Source organism: Spermophilus citellus (genome assembly GCF_964194105.1).
Source record: "Spermophilus citellus genome assembly, chromosome: 6".
NCBI classification, from domain to species: domain Eukaryota; kingdom Metazoa; phylum Chordata; class Mammalia; order Rodentia; family Sciuridae; genus Spermophilus; species Spermophilus citellus.
Window position 1 is genome coordinate 32,096,797 of NC_138187.1, and position 17,246 is coordinate 32,114,042.

The following is a 17,246-nucleotide window of genomic DNA, read 5'->3' on the forward strand; positions in this document are numbered from 1 at the left end:
ATTTGGACTCTTGAAAATTCTTAGAGATTGACTCAGAATAACATCTACATTTGGGACAAACACAGGTATAGTCATTGGGAGATAAAATTTCTCCTCAACACTCTCCTCAGAGCCTTAGCTACATCCTTATTCCGGAGAGTATAAATCAGAGGATTCAGAGTGGGAGTAATTATGCTATAGAACACAGAACCAACTTTGTCTTGCAGTGGAGTGTGCTGGGACCTGGGCCTCATGTATGAGAAGATGCAGGCACCAAACCAGAGAGAGACCACAGTGAAGTGGGAGCTGCAAGTGGCAAAGGCATTTCTCTTACTCCCAGCTGAACGCATCTCAATGACACTGTGCAGGATGAAGCCATAGGATGTAGAAACCAGGATGATGGGGAGGAGGAGAAGCACTATGGTGCTGATGTACGCTGTGGTCTCATAGACGGTGACATCAACACATACCAACTTCACAACAGCTGGATACTCACAGTAGAAGTGGTGTATTTTCCGAGTCCCACAGAAAGGAAAGTGCATCAAGATGACTGTGTGAATTAGGGAGTTCAGAGATGCCCCCAACCATGAGGTGAGGGCCATCATCACTGCCACCTTCTTGCTCATGAGCACAGTGTAATGCAGAGGATGACAGATGGCAACATACCTGTCATAGGACATGAGAGCTAGCAGAAGACACTCAGCGCCACCCAGAGACAAATAGAGGAAGTGCTGGGTGGCACAGCCCAGGAAGGAGATGGACTTGCTGCCAGACAGGTAGTTGGTAGCCATCTTGGGGATGGTTGTGCAGACGTGCATCAGGTCCATGAGGGAGAGCTGGCTGAGCAGGAAGTACATGGGGGTGTGAAGCCCACGATCCACACAGATGAGGAGGATGGTGAGGGTGTTGCCACTCAGTGCAACAAGGAAGACCACCATGGTCAGGCAGAAAAGGAAAAGGTGGGTTGGGGAGTCATCAAAGAGCCCTTCAAGGATGAAGTCTGCCAGAGACGTCTGATTCCTCAGCCACATGCTCCCTTCTCAGCCCCTGGGGAAACAGGGAGTAGAGACAAATTTTGATGCCCAAAATATGGGATCCTTCAAACATGACGATAAGCACTTTGATCCAAGAAAACATTTGTGGAGAGATTTTTTTCCTATATGTAATTATCCAGCACCTGAAATTATTGAAATATACGTTTTTTTTCAAAACAAGCAGTAGAAAGGGAAGATAGCATAAAGCAGGGCAGACAAGAGGCAGACTAAATCCGAAAGCATGAGCTGTAACCCCACAAAGGAAGCCAAATAAAAATGTCAGGTGTGCTTGCCTATGGAATCAGTGGCTGGAATTCTTTTTTATTGACTGTTTTTAGTTATGCAAAATATTTCGGTTTGTTTTGACATAATTCTAAAGCATAAAATATAATTTGCTTTAATTCAGTCCCCAGTACTTCCCCTTTCTCTCTCCTCCTCCCTTTCTCTGTTCCCTTCCCTCTACTCTACTGATCTATCTGCTATTGATTTATATTTCTTTATTAGTTACTTGTGGATATACATCCGGATGAGATCCATATGGTATGTTCATATAGGCACATGGGAAATTTAGGTCAGATTTCTAATGAAGCTGAATGCACACCCCTAGCCCAGAATTCAAAGAACCTAAAGGAGAATCCTGGGGAAGGTAGAGCAACTGCAGGCCGAGCCACTGCTCCGTGCTAGTGAGGTGTGAGCCAGCTGACCAGCAACAACATATTAGTACTACAGGATGGCTGCTTCCCTTCTGCCCTCTAATCTCCCAGGAAGCTCCTCTAAGACCCACTTAAACAGAAAATATGGATTAGAGGGAATTTGGTGAGATGTAGTTCATCCTAACCAACCTCACACATCGCAAATTCACAGCAGTCCATCTTCTGTCAATTTGAAACACATACACATCTCCTTCAGTCAGGTTAATCTCCAGATACAACAGTTACCTGCCTAAAAAATACAATACATCCAGCATGAAGGCAAATGTTAACCCTTCATCCAGGCAAAAATCCACAGTTCTTTATTCTGCCTATGGGAGACAGTCATTCTTCTGAAACATGTGACCCTTTTGTCTCCTGGAACTTCAAAATTATCTGGTTAAGATATATTCAGAATATTCATGTGGAAACAAGAAAGAAATCCTCATTACTCCTACCCACAGAATAGATCTTCTTATCCAAAAAAAGTATTTACCCATTCTTTAGCTATCAGCCGTTTCCTCACTCAGTTCTGGAATCTGCCCAACAGAACCATGAACAAACCAGGCATGGCAGCAGGGGTAAAGATTATCCCTGGATTCAGCACAATGGACTTCCACTCACCAAGGCAAATCTGCCTGAAGCCATTGCTGAATACCCACTGCCAACAGCAAAGACCAACCTGAGTTGACAGCACCTTGATAGTATTGGACTACTTTTAACATAAAATGGACACTTGTGGTTTGTTTTTTTGTTTGTTTGTTTTGTTTTTGGTTTTTTTTTATTTTGTGATTTCATTTTCTGAGAGTTGAGATTTCCCTGCTCCCACTTTAGGATCCTCATTATAACTGAATCAGCAGGTGAAGAAGTTCTCCCTATGGCATGGAGTGATTGATTCTGACTAGGAAGGGGAAACTGAGTTGTTACAACTACACAATACGGAGGAGGAAGAGCAAGTGTGAAATCGGGACATTTTCTAAAGTTCCTCTTCAAAGTCCCAGGTCCTGTAATGCAGAGCAATAGAAAACTAAAGCCCAAGTCAGATCATGCTGATAAGGGCTCACATCCTTCAGAAAGGAAGATTTAAGTCACCCTACCAGACCAAAAACAATGACTACCTATGAACCAAGGAAATATGGACTGAGAAGTGAAATAGGATAGTTATAAACACCAATAATGACCATGTGGAAAACCCTCAGGAACACAAACCACCATAGTTTGTGCATTTCTTCCTAATGCTGATAAGAATATTATCCATTAATATTATATAAGTCAAGTGTTTATTTCATTTTCATCATCTTATCAAACATAAGAGGAATTAATAAAACCTAATATCATATTTCAGTATTTCAATAACTAGATATAAAAGGAGGAGTATGAGTCAGTAGGAATAGAATAAATTTCACACAAAATACAAAAATGGATTTTTTCCCCTGAATGAGGAAAGGGTTGTATATTTTATATACTCTTCTTGGAAAAAGAAGATGATAGAATAGTCATATCGGACTAGGTAAAAGGATATTTTATGTTGTCTTTATTTGACTATTGATTATAATTTTAAAAAATGTGAATGGATGCTGTGTTGACACAAAACAAAGCAGCAATACCTATGCTCTAGGTAGACTTGTGAGGATCATGACATTCATAAGAGTGAACACAAATAATTAAAAATATGTGAGTATTAAAAAAACTTAAAAAATAAAAACAAAAATACAGGACTGAATGAATTCTGATCAAATATCATTTTTTCCAGGAAATAAAGAGCTCACATTCATTTTTCCTGTGCCCTAGAGTCACTCTAGGATTTTTGTGGCAGTCATGTCATATTTCACACTCCGCTTCTGTAGAATAAGAGAAAAATTTCAACACTGCTCCCCCTGATTACTCCAACCAAGTCAAGATGGTCTACAAATATCCTTTCTACCTAATTATCCATACATATCTCTCTTTCCTCATTAGTTTCTAACCATATCTGTAAACCTCCATAGTACAAGTTTTCCACCATCTGACTCTATTCCTCTTTCTCCCTTAGGTAACCCGCCTAATAATTTTCCAATCTTACGTGTGGCCCTTAAATTACATTTTTTGGTTCAATGTTTTGTTTTGTTTTGTTTTGTTTTTGTGCCTTCTCAGGAAGCATCCTCATGGGCTAACCAAATGTCTCCCTCGATTTAAAGGATAATCTCACAATGTTCTAGTTTCTAATAAAACCTCAAGCTCCAGCACTATCTTACCTGGCATTTCCTCTGCAGAGATTTGTAGACAGAATAAGCACAGAAGTGAAATGGAGAAGGAAGAACAGTCCTCCCAGCCACACTTTGGCTATTGGTCTTCCACACAAGCACTTGCTGAAGTACTCCTCAGACTCCTCCTCTAACCCTGGAAATTGCCATCTCCTAGTAGTATACCAGAGAGGACATTGGTCCAGCACAGTCATCATGATTTGCACTAATTACCCTAGTGATGGAGCATCACAGAAACAATAGGATATGGGGTTCTGTGACCCTCTCAATATCTGTGCTCATATTTTGAGCCCCATGAGCCCACAGCAGGACAGATTAAGTAACTGAATGCTTTTGGCCCCTCCTAGTTGGAACTTGGTATGGTATATATGTTTCTTCTGTCCCTGAACATATATTTGAACTACCTTTCATTCCCAAGTTGAGAGCCTGGGAAATAGGAATGGCCATTCATGTTACCTGAGTAAGATGCTAAACATAATACCAGCTTAATCTTCAATGCTCCCAGAGTCCAACAAAGATCCACTTTGCAGTCTCTGTGGTTTGGAATCACTAAGGTACCCTCTTTCTAGCTTTACCTTCATTCCCTACTTAGTAACATCCAAACATGTATATGTTATGCAGTTACTAAGCTCCTTCTGGACTACACAGATGTTTCCTCAACAGTAATCACAAGGGTTAAAAGAGGCCAGACTTGGCCTGACATGAGTCATTCATGAGAAAAGAGGAGCATACTCCATGAGAGATGAAATACCCCCTGGTCCTCAGGACCTATGATGTCAGCAGAAGTGAATAGAGATCTGAATCCCTGGTGGCATCAATAATTCCCACCAGAACACACCCTGGATCTCTTCTGGGCACCATTACCCAACATACCAATTACTCTGTGCTGTGTGCACTGAGGTGATAATCCCAGAGTGCTGTACTTGAAGTTTGTTTGCAGGGTTGGGGGACCGTGATAATTCTGGGACTCTGGCTCGGAAGATAGCATGGGAATACCCTCTCTAGGGGCCAATTAACAATGCAGAGTAACTATTCCTACACTCCCTGACTTGTTTTATTCATTGCAGAACTCAGATCTCTGTAGCCCCTTTCCATGCTACCCTCTTGAGAAGACAATTTTTGAGAAAGATCAAGTCTCCCTTACCCAGTATGCCCTTTTAACAGTCTTCCTGAATATCTTTGCACAGAAAAGAATTTAAGAAATGAAGGAAGTTAATTCCCACACTAACACTTGGTGCCTCTCCAGGAATATATATTACTACATAAATATAACATGTCAGGAAAATGTGGTATATAAACACAATGCAATATTACTCAGCCTTAAATAAGAATGAAAGCACGGATTTTCAGGTAAATAGTTGTAACTAGAGAATATCATACTAAGTGAAATAAGCGAACCCCCCCCATCCAAAAAAAAAAAACAAAGCCAAATATTTTCTCTGATATGTGGATGCTGATCCATACTGGGACAGGTGGGTCTGGAAGAATGAAGGAAATTTGGTGTTTGTGTAGAGGGCAGTGAGGGGTGGGGTGGGGCTGTGAAGATGAGAAGGATGGTAGAATGAGACAGACATTATTACCTTATATACACGTATATACTGAAGTGACTCTGCACCATGTACTGTCAGAGGGATGAGAAGTTGTGCTGTATTTGTGTACAATATGTCAAAATGCATTCTACTTTTATGAATAACTAATTAGAACAAATTTTTTAAAAATCAGTTATATCAGAGGATCATAAAAAAACATGCCAGGATATTTCATAATAATGTATTCATTACAGAATCCAGATCTCTGTAGCCTCTTTCCATGCTACCCTTTTCAGAAGACAGGCTGAGTATCTTCTTGCACAATGGCCACTTTTCTGTCTTCCCATGATATATATTATACAAATGATAGCAGGTAATTCCCACCCTTAGGCTTATTGGTACTCCAATTCTTATAAAGTACATTAAATAACATGTCAGAAGATTTTATATGGACAAATAAAAAGAAAAGTGCATTTCCCTACATTGCATTTACTCCCATGTTTCATTCACTCCCTTCCCTCCTCTTGTCATAAGGATATTTTGGAGTTTTTTTCCTTAGTTTTAGATGAACACACATAATCTATTTCATTTTTATGTGGTGCTAAGGTTTGAACCCAGTGCCCCACACATGCTAGGCAAGCACTCTACCACTGAGCCACAGCCCAGCACTCATCATAAGCATATTTGAGCTATTGTTTCTCTTTTCTCAACTCAGATATCAAAATGTCTTGCTTCACTGAGCTTACCTTGATTCCATATTGTGGCTTGTTGTTTAAGTAGATAAAATGTATTATCATTGTCTTCAATTACTTTTATCTATTATTATTACTTTTATTGGTACCTTCCTTTATGCAAGAATATAATTAGCTTTAAGTTAAGGCAGCTATGGCATTTATATGATTCATTCATTTGTTTGACAAATATTGTATGAGCACTTGCCGTGTTCCATGCACTGGATTGATTACATAGTGATTAACAAGCATGAGGGTTCCTTTCCTCCTTAAGATTTACAGATACAAATATGTCAGCTTGTGTTAAGGATTTGTATTAATCAATGCCCATGCAAGTGACATGAAACAAAATTTTTTGAATTTTTTTGTTCTTTTAGTTATATATAACATTAGGATTCATTTTCACATACTTATAAAAGCATGAAATATAATTTGTCCTAATTCAGTCCCCAGTATTTCCTCCGTTCCCTTCCCTCCTCCCTTCCCATCTTCCCTATCCTCTACTCTACAGATCTTTCTGCTATTGAATTTTATGTTTTTTTATAGTTAGTGTCTTGTGGATATACATTATGATGAGATTCACTGTGGTATATTCACATATGTAGTATATTCATATATGTATTTCACATATATTCATATATGTGAAAGTTAGGTCAGATTCACTCTACTGTTCTTCCCTTATCATGTTCCTTCTCCCTCCCCCTCAGTCCCCTTTATCTATTCCACCTATCTTTCTTCTATTTTTATTAAATCATTTTTCCTTTATCTTTTTTTCTCTTTTTCCCTCTTATTTTGGGGTAGCTTTCACAAATCAGAGAAAACATTCAATCTTTAGCTTTATGAGTCTGGTTTAACTCACTTAGCATGATGGTCTCCAGTTCCATCCATTTACCAGCAAATACTGTAATTTCAATTTCCTTTATGACTAATACTCCGTTGGCTACAAATGGATATATATCACATTTTCTTTGCCCATTAATCTGTTGAAGGACACCTTCGTTGGTTCCATAGCTTGATTGTTATGAATTGTGTTTCTACCAAACACTGATGTGGCTGTATCCATACAGCATGCTGACTTTAGCTCCTTCAGATATGTACCAAAGAGTGGAAGTCATATGATGGTTTCATTCCTACATTCTTTTTTTTTTTTTTTTTTGCTTGTTTGTTTTTGTTTTTTGCTTTATTTTTCAATTTTTTTCTTTGGGTTATTTATTTATTTATTTATTCTCCTCAGGAATATATGACAGCAAAATGCATTTTAATTCATTGTACACAATTACAGCAAGCACAACTTTTCATTTCTCTGGTTGTACACAATATAGCATCGCACCATATGTGCAGTCATACAGGTATCTACGGTAATGATGTCTATCTCATTCCACCATCTTTCCTGCCCCCTTGACCCCTCCCCTCCCTCCCTCCCTCCCCTTTGCCCAAAGTTTCTCCATTTTCCCCATGTCCCCCCATTAAGGATCATTATCCACTTCTCAGAGAGAATATGGCCTTTGGTTTTTGGGGATTGACTTACTTCACTTAGCATTATATTCTCCAACTCCATGCTTTTACTTGCAAATGCCATAAGTTTATTCTCTTTTAATGCTGAGTAATATTCTATTGTGTATATATAACACAGTTTCTTTATCCATTCATCTATTGAAGGGGATCTAGGTTGCTTCCACGGTTTAGCTATGGTGAATTGAGTTGCCTTAAACATTGATGTGGCTGTGTTACTATAGTATGCTGATTTTAAGTCCTTTGGGTATAGACCAAGGAGTGGGACAGTAGAATGCATTTTGACATATCGTACACAAATGGAGCACAACTTCTCACTCCTCTGACTGTACATGGTAGTCACTCCAGTATATACATGTATATAAGGTAATAATGTCTGTCTCATTCTACCATCCTTCTCATCCCCACAGCCCCATCCCAGTCCTCACTTCCCTCTACACAAATGGTAGTTTCATTCCAAGTTTTCTAAGGAATTTCCATACTGATTTCCAGATTGGTTGCACCAATTTGCAGTCCTACAAGCAATGTATGAGTGTGCCTTTCCCCCCACATCCTCACCAGTAATTATTGTTGTTTGTATTCTTGATAACTGCCATTCTGACTGGCATAAGATGAAATCTTAGAATAGTTTGATTCACACTTCTCTAATTACTAGAGATGTTGAACATTTTTTCATATATTTGTTGGTCAGTTATATATCTTCTTCTGAGAAGTGTCTGTTTAGCTCCTTAGTCCATTTATTGATTGGGTTGTTTGGTTTTTAGGTGTTGAGTATTTGAGTTCTCTATATATCCTGGAGATTAGAAGTCTATCTGACGTGCGTGTGGCAAAAACTTGATCCCAAAATGTAGGCTCTCTGTTCACCTCATTGATTGTTTCTTTTGCTGAGACCATTCCTAGTTTTTTGAGAAATCTCCATACGGCCTTCCAGAGTAGTTGCATTAATTTTCAGTCCTACCAACAATGTATAAGTGTACCTTTTCCCCACATCATTGTCAACACTTATTATTATTTGTACTCTTGATAATTGCTATTCTGACTGGGGTGAGATAAAATCTGAATGAAGTATTGGTTTGCATTTCCCTTACTGATAGAGATATTGAACATTTTTTTACATATTTGTTGTCCAATTGTATTTCGTCTTTTGAGAAGTGTCTTTAGTTATTTTGCTCATATTTAATTGAGCTATTTGAGGAGGTTTGGGTGTCAAGATTTTGAGTTCTTTATATATTATGGATATTGATGCCCTGTCTGAATAATAGGTAGCAAAAATCTCCCATTATGCAAGGTTTCTCTTCAGTCACTTGTTTTCTTTGCTATACAAAAATTTCTTCATTTTTATGCCATCCCATTTATTGATTTTTTTTGGTTTTATGTCTTTTGCTTAAGGAGTCTTGTTAAGGAAGTCAGTTCCTGTGCTAACATGTTGGACTGTTGGGCCTACATTTTCTAGGAGTTGCAGAGTTTCCAGTCTAATTCCTAGGTCTTTGATCCACTTTGAGTTGACCTTTTCAGGGTGAGAGATAGAGGTTAACTTTCATTTTTTTACATATGGATTTCCAGTAACTCCAAAACCATTTGTTAAAAAGGCTATCATTTCTCCAATTAATGTTTTTGGTACCTTCATCTAGTATCAGATAATTGTATTAATGTGGATTTGCCTCTCTATCTTCTATTCTATTTCATTGTTCTTCAGTCTGTTTTGGTGCCAGTGTCATGCTTTTTTGTTATTACAGCTCTGTAGCATATTTTGAGGTCTGGTATTGTGATGCCTCCAGCATCTTCTTTTGCTCAGGATTGCTTTGGCTATTTTGGGTCTCTTATTTTTCCAAATGAATTTTAGAATTGGCTTTTCTAGATCTGTTAAGAATGTCATTGGTATTTTGATGGAAATTGGATTGAATCTCTATTATGGTTTTGGTGATATTGTCATCTTAATAATATTAATTCTGCCTATCCATGGGACATCTTTCCATCTTCTAAGGTCTTCTTCAATCTCTTTCTTTAGCATTCTATAGTTTTCATTGCAAAGGTCCCTGACATCCTTCATGATATTTAGTCCCACTTTTTTCAGGTTATTGTTTCTTTTACAGTGGTTCCTTATTGAAGTATAGGAAAGTGATTTATATTGAAGTATAGGAAAGTGATTGATTTATATATGTTAATTTTGGATTCTGATACTTTACTAAAATTTTATCAGCTCTAGAAGACTTGTGTTGGAGTTTTTGGGGTCTTCTAAATATATGATCATGTCGATAGCTAGCAGAGATCATTTGAGCTCCTTTTCCTTTTTGTATTTCTTTAATTTTTTTTTAAAGAGAGAGTGATAGAGGGAGAGGGAGAGAGAGAGAGAGAGAGAACTTTTCAATATTTATTTTTTAGTTATCGGCGGACACAACATCTTTGTTGGTATGTGGTGCTGAGGATCGAACCCGGGCCGCACGCATGCCAGATGAGCGCGCTACCCCTTGAGCCACATCCCCAGCCCTTCTTTAATTTTTTTTTCTTGCCTGATTGCTCTGGCTAGAGTTTTAAGAACTGTGTTGAATAGGAATGGTGATAGTGGACATCTTTGCCTTATTCCTGTTTTCAGAGGAAATGCTTTCTGTTTTTCTGCATTCAGTGTGATATTGCCTTTGGATTTGTCATGTATAGCCTTTACAATGTTCAGGTAAGTTCCTTCTATCCCTACTTTCTCTAATGTTTTAAACATTGACGTGTTGTACTTTGTCAAATGATTATTCTGCATATTGAGATAATCTTGTGATTTAAGTCTATTATGTGGTAAATTACATCTATTGATTTGCATATATTGAACCAACCTCTCAGCCCTGGAATGAAACTCCCTTGATTGTAGTGTACTATCTTTGTAATATGTTTTTGTATCCAGTTTTCCAAAATATTGGGGGGGGGGGCAGGAGGGACTGGGGATTGAACTCAGGGACACTTGGCCACTGAGCTACATGTCCAGCCCTATTTTGTATTTTATTTAGAGACAAGGTCTCACTGAGCTGCTAAGCACCTCACTGTTATTAAAGCTGGCTTTGAAGTCACTATTCTCCTGTCTCCGGAGCCGCTGGGATTACCAGCCTGCATCACCACACCCAGATTCCCAATATTTTCTTAAGAATTTTTTGCATCTGTGTTCATCAAGGATAACAGCCTGAAGTTTTCTCTCCTTGATGTGTGTTTGTCTAGTCAGGGTGATACTGGTCTCATAGAATGAATTTGGCAGTGATTCCCTCCTTTTCAATTTCATGGAATAATTTGAGGAGGACTGGTACTAATTCTTCTTTAAAGGTTTGATAGAACTCAACTATTACTCCATCTGGTCCTGGATTTTTCTTTGTTGAAAGGCTTTTGATAGCTATTTCAATTTCATTACTTGATATTAATCTGTTTATGTTTTCTAGATCCTCATAGTTCATTTGAGTAGGTCATATGTCTCTAGGAATTTATCAATTTCTTCAAAAAGTTCTAGCTTATTGGAGTATAAATTTTCAAAATAATTTCAGATGATCCTCTGGCTTTCAGTGGTATCTAGTGATATTTCCTTTTTCATTGCTAATTGTATTTATTTGAGTCTTTTCTCTCTTCATTTTGGTTAACTTGACTGGGGGGTTATCATTCTTGCTTATCTTTTCAAAAAACTAACTCTTTGTTTTATTGATACATTGTAATTTTTATTCTCAATCTCATTGTTTTTTAATTCCTGTTTTCTACTGACTTTGGTGTTGTTTGTTCTTCTTTTTCTAGGACCTTGAGGTATAATGTTAGATTATTTATGTGTTATCTAATTTTTTTAATGTATGAACTCAGGGCTAAAAATTTTTCTTACATCTGCCTTCATCCTGGCTCAGATATTTTGATATGTTGTGTACCTATTCTCATTTGTTTATAAGAATTTTTTATATCTCCTCCAATTTCTTCTGCTGTCCATTTGTCATTCAAAGATGTATTATTTAGTCTCCAGGTGTTAGAGTGGTTTCTATTTTTTATCTGGTCATTGATTTCTAATTTCACTCCATTATGTTCCATTAAGATGCAAGGTATTATCTAGATATTTTTCATATTTGCTAAGATTTGCTTCATGACCTAAAATGTCACATATTTTAGAAAATGTTCCATGCACTGCTGAGGGGGAGTTAAATTCAGTAATTGATGGATGAAATATTCTACAGATGTCTATTAGATCCATTTGGTTAATAGTATTTTTTAGGTCTGAGGAATCTTTACTTAGATTATGTCTGGATGACCTATCTAGTAGTGAGAGAGGTGTGTTGAAGTAATTGGAGCCCTGAAAGAGTAGAGACAGGAGGGACAGAAAAAAATCTGAAAAAATAATACTATTATCCAGCTTGACCTAGGTAAACTTACCAAACACTTCACTCTAAAAAACAGAAAATATTTTTATATGTATGTGGAAAAATTTATCAACATAAGCTATATTTTAGGCCATAATAAAAGGAGCAATAAATTTAAACATTAAGTCTTCAAAGTATATTCACAGGCCAGTACAAAATTAAAAATCAATAATAGAAATATCTCCTGAAACTCCAAATATTGAGAGACTTCTAAATTACCCATAGGTCAAAAAAGAAATAAAAAGGAAAATAAAAAAAAATATGTTTTGCTTTGTACATTAAGACCACTTTGCTGGGCTGGAGTTGTAGCTCAGTGGTAGAGCACTTGCCTAGCATGTGTGAGGAACTGAGATCAATTCTTGGCACTGCATATAAATAAAATAAAAGTTCATTGAAAAATAAATAAATAAAATGGATTATCTGTGAGAGGCCATCCTCGATCGTGATTTGAGTTACCTCCCTGGCTGGATGAGAGGCGCTTAGACACAGCTGTGTTAGAGCTTTTCCCCACCCTTCTCCAGGTTCGAGGGCTTGTCAGTGCAGAGGCATGCCTGGCTACTGCCCAAAGACCCAATTATCGCCCCTGACCTTGGGATGCTGCCCCCCCCCCTTAATCTTCATTGGATGGGATTTTCCCTTGAATTTTTTGTTCTGTAATAAAAGTCCACACCCTGGTGTGTTCTCTCCTTTTCTCTCTCTCTCTCTCTCTCTCTCTCTCTCTCTCTCTCTCTCTCTCTCTCACCTCTTCAGTAAACCTCGCTACCACTTTAGGTGGCTGGAGGCGGGAGCTAGGAGAAGCCGACTCAGGGCTGGTATTAAAGGTAGTTAGAGTCTTGTCTCATTAATTTAGAACTCCCTAGCGTTTACTCATGAATCGAACCTTCTTTCATGAAGCCAGTTCTGGTTGTGTGGTGGAATTATCTTAAAAAAAAAAAAACACTTTACTGGTATTTGATCCCTAGCACTACATTAAAATAAATAAACAAAATAAAGGTATTGTGACCATCTACAATTAAAAATATTGAAGATAATAATAAATAAATAAAACCACTTTACTGAGGAAGGAGTAACATACAAAACATTGGACATACTTAATATATAAAAGTTGACGAGTTCAGAGATAAATATACTCATGAAGTCACCATAAACTACACTATAAACATATTCATCACCTCCAAACTTTACTCCCATTCTCTTTATTTATCATTATAATTTCTGCATGTAAAAAAAACACAATATAAGGTCTACTGTCTTACAAATTTTTAAGTATACAAAGTATAATTGATAACTATAGGCTCTATCTTGCCAGCCACCTGCACTGATGAGATGAACTGGGTTCACAAGAGCTGGCTGCAACATTAAACTAAGAAAATGGTGAAAAAGCACAGGACACAAAAGAAATTTTCACATGGAGGGTGGACTGCTTTGTGACCTTAAAGGTCAGCTTCCACGCTGGAAAGAGCACTAGAAAAGAGAGCATGCACACAGAATCTCTTTAAGTTTATAGGGGAGACACACAGGAGTTTCAATAGAATGTTCTTCACCAAATAAGGCAGGGGATACAGTTTCAAAGGGAGTTGTCTAATCCCACTGGGTAATGCCCAAGTCCAGGGCTAGAGCAAACTTCTTTGCAGAGTGAAGGTGGGGGCCACTCCATTGCATAGAGTAAGGTGTGTGATACTAGACTGGCACCCCCTTAATCAAAGCTGAGAGAGGATGCTCAGCTTATGGGCAGGCAGCCTCCCACAGATCTATACACTATATAGTAGAGATCACTATGACATATTCATCTTGTATAACTGTAAATCTATACACTTTGGCTTTGTACAAAAGCCTCCCCAGCTCCCTGGCAACCGCCATTCTACTGTTCCTACAAGGCTTGTCATTTTAGCTTCCTCATATACATGTCATGTAGTATTTGTCCTTCTTTGGCTTATTTAATTTTGCATACTGTCTTCCATGTTCTTCTACATTTTTGAAAATGGCAGAATTTCTTTCTTTCTTTAGGGCAGAATAATATTCCACTGAATATGCACACCACAATTTCTTCATCTATTATCCATCAGTGTACATTTAGGTTGCTTTCATGTTTTAGCCACTGTGAATATCTCTGCAATGAACATTAGAGTGCAGATAACTTCTTAAACATCCTGATTGCATTTGCTTAGAGTGTACCCAATATTGGCATTACTGAATCATGGAATAGTGGTATTTTTAATTTTTCAGAGAACTCCCATACTGTTTTTCACAGTGGCACACCATTTTGTATTTCCATCAACAGCACACAGGGTTTACTTTTTTATATAACCATCCTAACAAGTGTGAGGTGATATCTTGCTGTGATTTTGATAGTTATTTCTGTGATAATTAGGACCAATATACTTATTGGTCCATTGTACGTCTTCTCTGGAGAAATTTCTATACAGATCCTTTGCCAATTTTTAATAGGATTATTGCTTTTCTGTTCAGTTACAGGAGTTCCTTATATGTTTTAGATATCAACCTTGGATAAGGTTTGCAAATATTTTCTCTCACTCTGTAGGTTGCCCATTTTGTTGATTATTTCTTTTCCTGGGCAGAAGAGCTTTAGTTTAAGATCTCCTCAATTATCTGTTTTTGCTTTTTTAGTGGATTACAGTTAAACATAATAGTGGAGTTCATTTTTACCTAATCACCAAGCATAAAATATAATTTGTTCCACCTTAGTTCCCTGTGGTGGCCTGAGAGTGAGAGTACATCCGCCTTTCCTCTCCTCCTCCCCCTTTCCCTTTCTTTCCTCTATTTAAGTGTTTTTAATTAGTGCTTTATATATATTTTTGTTTTTGTTTCCAGTGCTGTTGATGTCATATTCAAGGACTCACTGCTGGGGCTGGGGTGGTAGAGCACTTGCCTAGCATGTGTGAGGCACTGGGTGCAATTCTCAGCACCACATATAAATAAATAAAATAAAGATCCATCAACAGGTAAAAAAAATATTTAAAAAAAGAACTCACTGCAAGACAAATATCAGGACGTTTTTCTCTGTTTATTTCTAAGGGATTTTCTTGAAGATAAGTTGACTGTTGTCTTAGTCCATTTTGTGTTGATATAAGATGATGCCACAGACTGAATACATTTATAATACAGTGGGAATTTATTGTGTTCATAGTGCTGGATGTTGAGAAGTCTAAGACAGAGGGACCAGAATCTAGTGAGGGTCTTCTGGCTGCAACACCCCATGGTGGAATGAAGAAGAGAGATAAAGAAAGTGAGAGTAAGAGAGAAAAGGGGAAAAAGGAAAGCCAAACTAAATATTTTTGTAATAAACTCAATCCTGTGATAATGACATTAATCCAATCACTACACCCACATGGCATTAGCCTTATCAGTGTGTCAGCTTTATGTTCCTGTGACAAACTACCTGAGATAAACTTTTAGGAGAAAAGATTTTGGGGGGATCACAGTTTCCAAAGTTTCAGTTCAGAGATGCTTAATCCCACGCTGTGTGCTTGTATCAAGGCAGAACATAATGGCAGGGAGCACTTGACAGAGGCAAACTGCTCACCTCATTGCAGTCAGGAAACAGAAAGAGAGAGGAGAGTAGACACAGCCAGGGTCCAAATGTATCCTTCAAGGTCACATCCTCAATGACCTATTAACTCCAACTAGGCCATACCTCCTAAAATTTCCACCATATCCCAAGAGCACCACCAGCTAGTGACTAAACCTTCAACATATATGCCTTTGTGAGACATTCCATATCCAAACTACAAAATTCTACTCCTGGGGCCCAAAGGCTCACATGCATCTTATGATGCAAAATAAATTTAGTCCATTTCCAAGAGTCCCAAAGATTCAATAGTTCCAACATTGCTGAAATATCCATGCTAATTCTCCTCTGAGACTCAAGACAAACTTTTACCTAGTCACAGCCCACTTGCCTGCACTGGATTCAATTCTTAGCACCATGTATAAATAAATAAAATAAAGGTGTACATATATATATATATAACTTTTTTATAAAAAATGTTATATGTGGGCTGCGGTTGTTGTTCAGTGGTGGAGTGCTTGCCTAGCATGTGTGAGGCACTGGGTTCAATTCTCAGCACCACATATAAATAAATGAATAAAATAAAGGTCCATCTATATCTAAAAAAATATTTTTTTAAATGTTGCATAATTCCAAAGCTTAATGGCACAGGAGAAATATTCCAATTTCTAAAGTAAGGAATAGGGATACACAAAGGAAGGGTTGGACCAAAACCCAATAGGACAAATAATAAAACCTATAGCTCCATTTCTAATAGCTTGGACACACAGTGGTGTGATGTGAGCTCCAACAGACTTGACAGGCCTGCCCCTGCAGCCTTGCTTGCTGCAGCCCACACTGCCACTCTCTGTTCATTACCTGTGGCTTTCCTTGGCAGATGTTCCATATTTCTTGCATCCCTGATTTCCTGGAGTCTCCACTGCCACTCTGGTTTCATTCTTACAACTTCACACATTTCTCCCTCATAGGCTGCTTAAAGGAACTCCAATTCTGTCACACACATTGGCTGCCCTTCCAGGTGTTCCTTTGAGATCTTGGTGGAAGACTCCTCACCCCAGAACACTTTCATTCTTCATGGCTGCCAAAAAAATGGTACCTCATGAACAATGCAAAAGTCTGCTGCCAGCTTGAACTTTATTACTGTGGCCCACTCTAACCTTGCCTGAAAAGGCCTCTTCATGCCTGTATAGCTGAACACAGGAAAGGAAATCTTTTGGGAAAAAAATTCTTAGGGGGCCCTGCGAGAGCAGGGTGTCCCAAGGCTTTCTTCTCAAACAAAAGTCTTTGATCTGAGTTTACACTTGTACAGTCTTTCAGTCTGCTATGGGGGGGGGGGGGGTTCTTTCTGACTTTTGAGATCCCTCAAGCTATCTTTCTTATTGTCCTGGTACAATGCCCTTGGCTTCTTTAAAATGGTATTAATCTCTTCAGCAACCACACCCTCCTTGACCCAATTTTTCATACCATTTTCTGGCCAAATGAAAAATTTTCAAATCTTTCCCCTCTGCATTTTGTGCTTAATATAAATATGGTTAAAAGGAGTCAGTAATACCCATGCAAAAGACTGAATGCTGTGTTGCCTTGAAATTTCCTCCACTAGATTAACTAATCTTTTAAACTTTAAACTCAGCCTCAT

At 38.0% G+C, this 17,246-nt stretch overlaps 2 protein-coding genes across 1 annotated transcript; both read right to left on the minus strand.

Annotated features, from left to right (window-relative positions):
• LOC308650638 (cytochrome P450 3A9-like) overlaps window positions 1–17,246 on the minus strand; it is a gene marked incomplete at both ends in the record, with an annotated part of 162,639 nt that overhangs the window by 81,971 nt on the left and 63,422 nt on the right.
• Window positions 72–1,010, minus strand: LOC308650646 (olfactory receptor 2AE1-like; the record flags this gene model as incomplete). Its single annotated transcript, XM_081296830.1, has 1 exon — window positions 72–1,010. The coding sequence occupies one exon, from the start codon at window positions 1,008–1,010 to the stop codon at window positions 72–74; it is 939 nt and encodes a 312-aa protein (XP_081152956.1).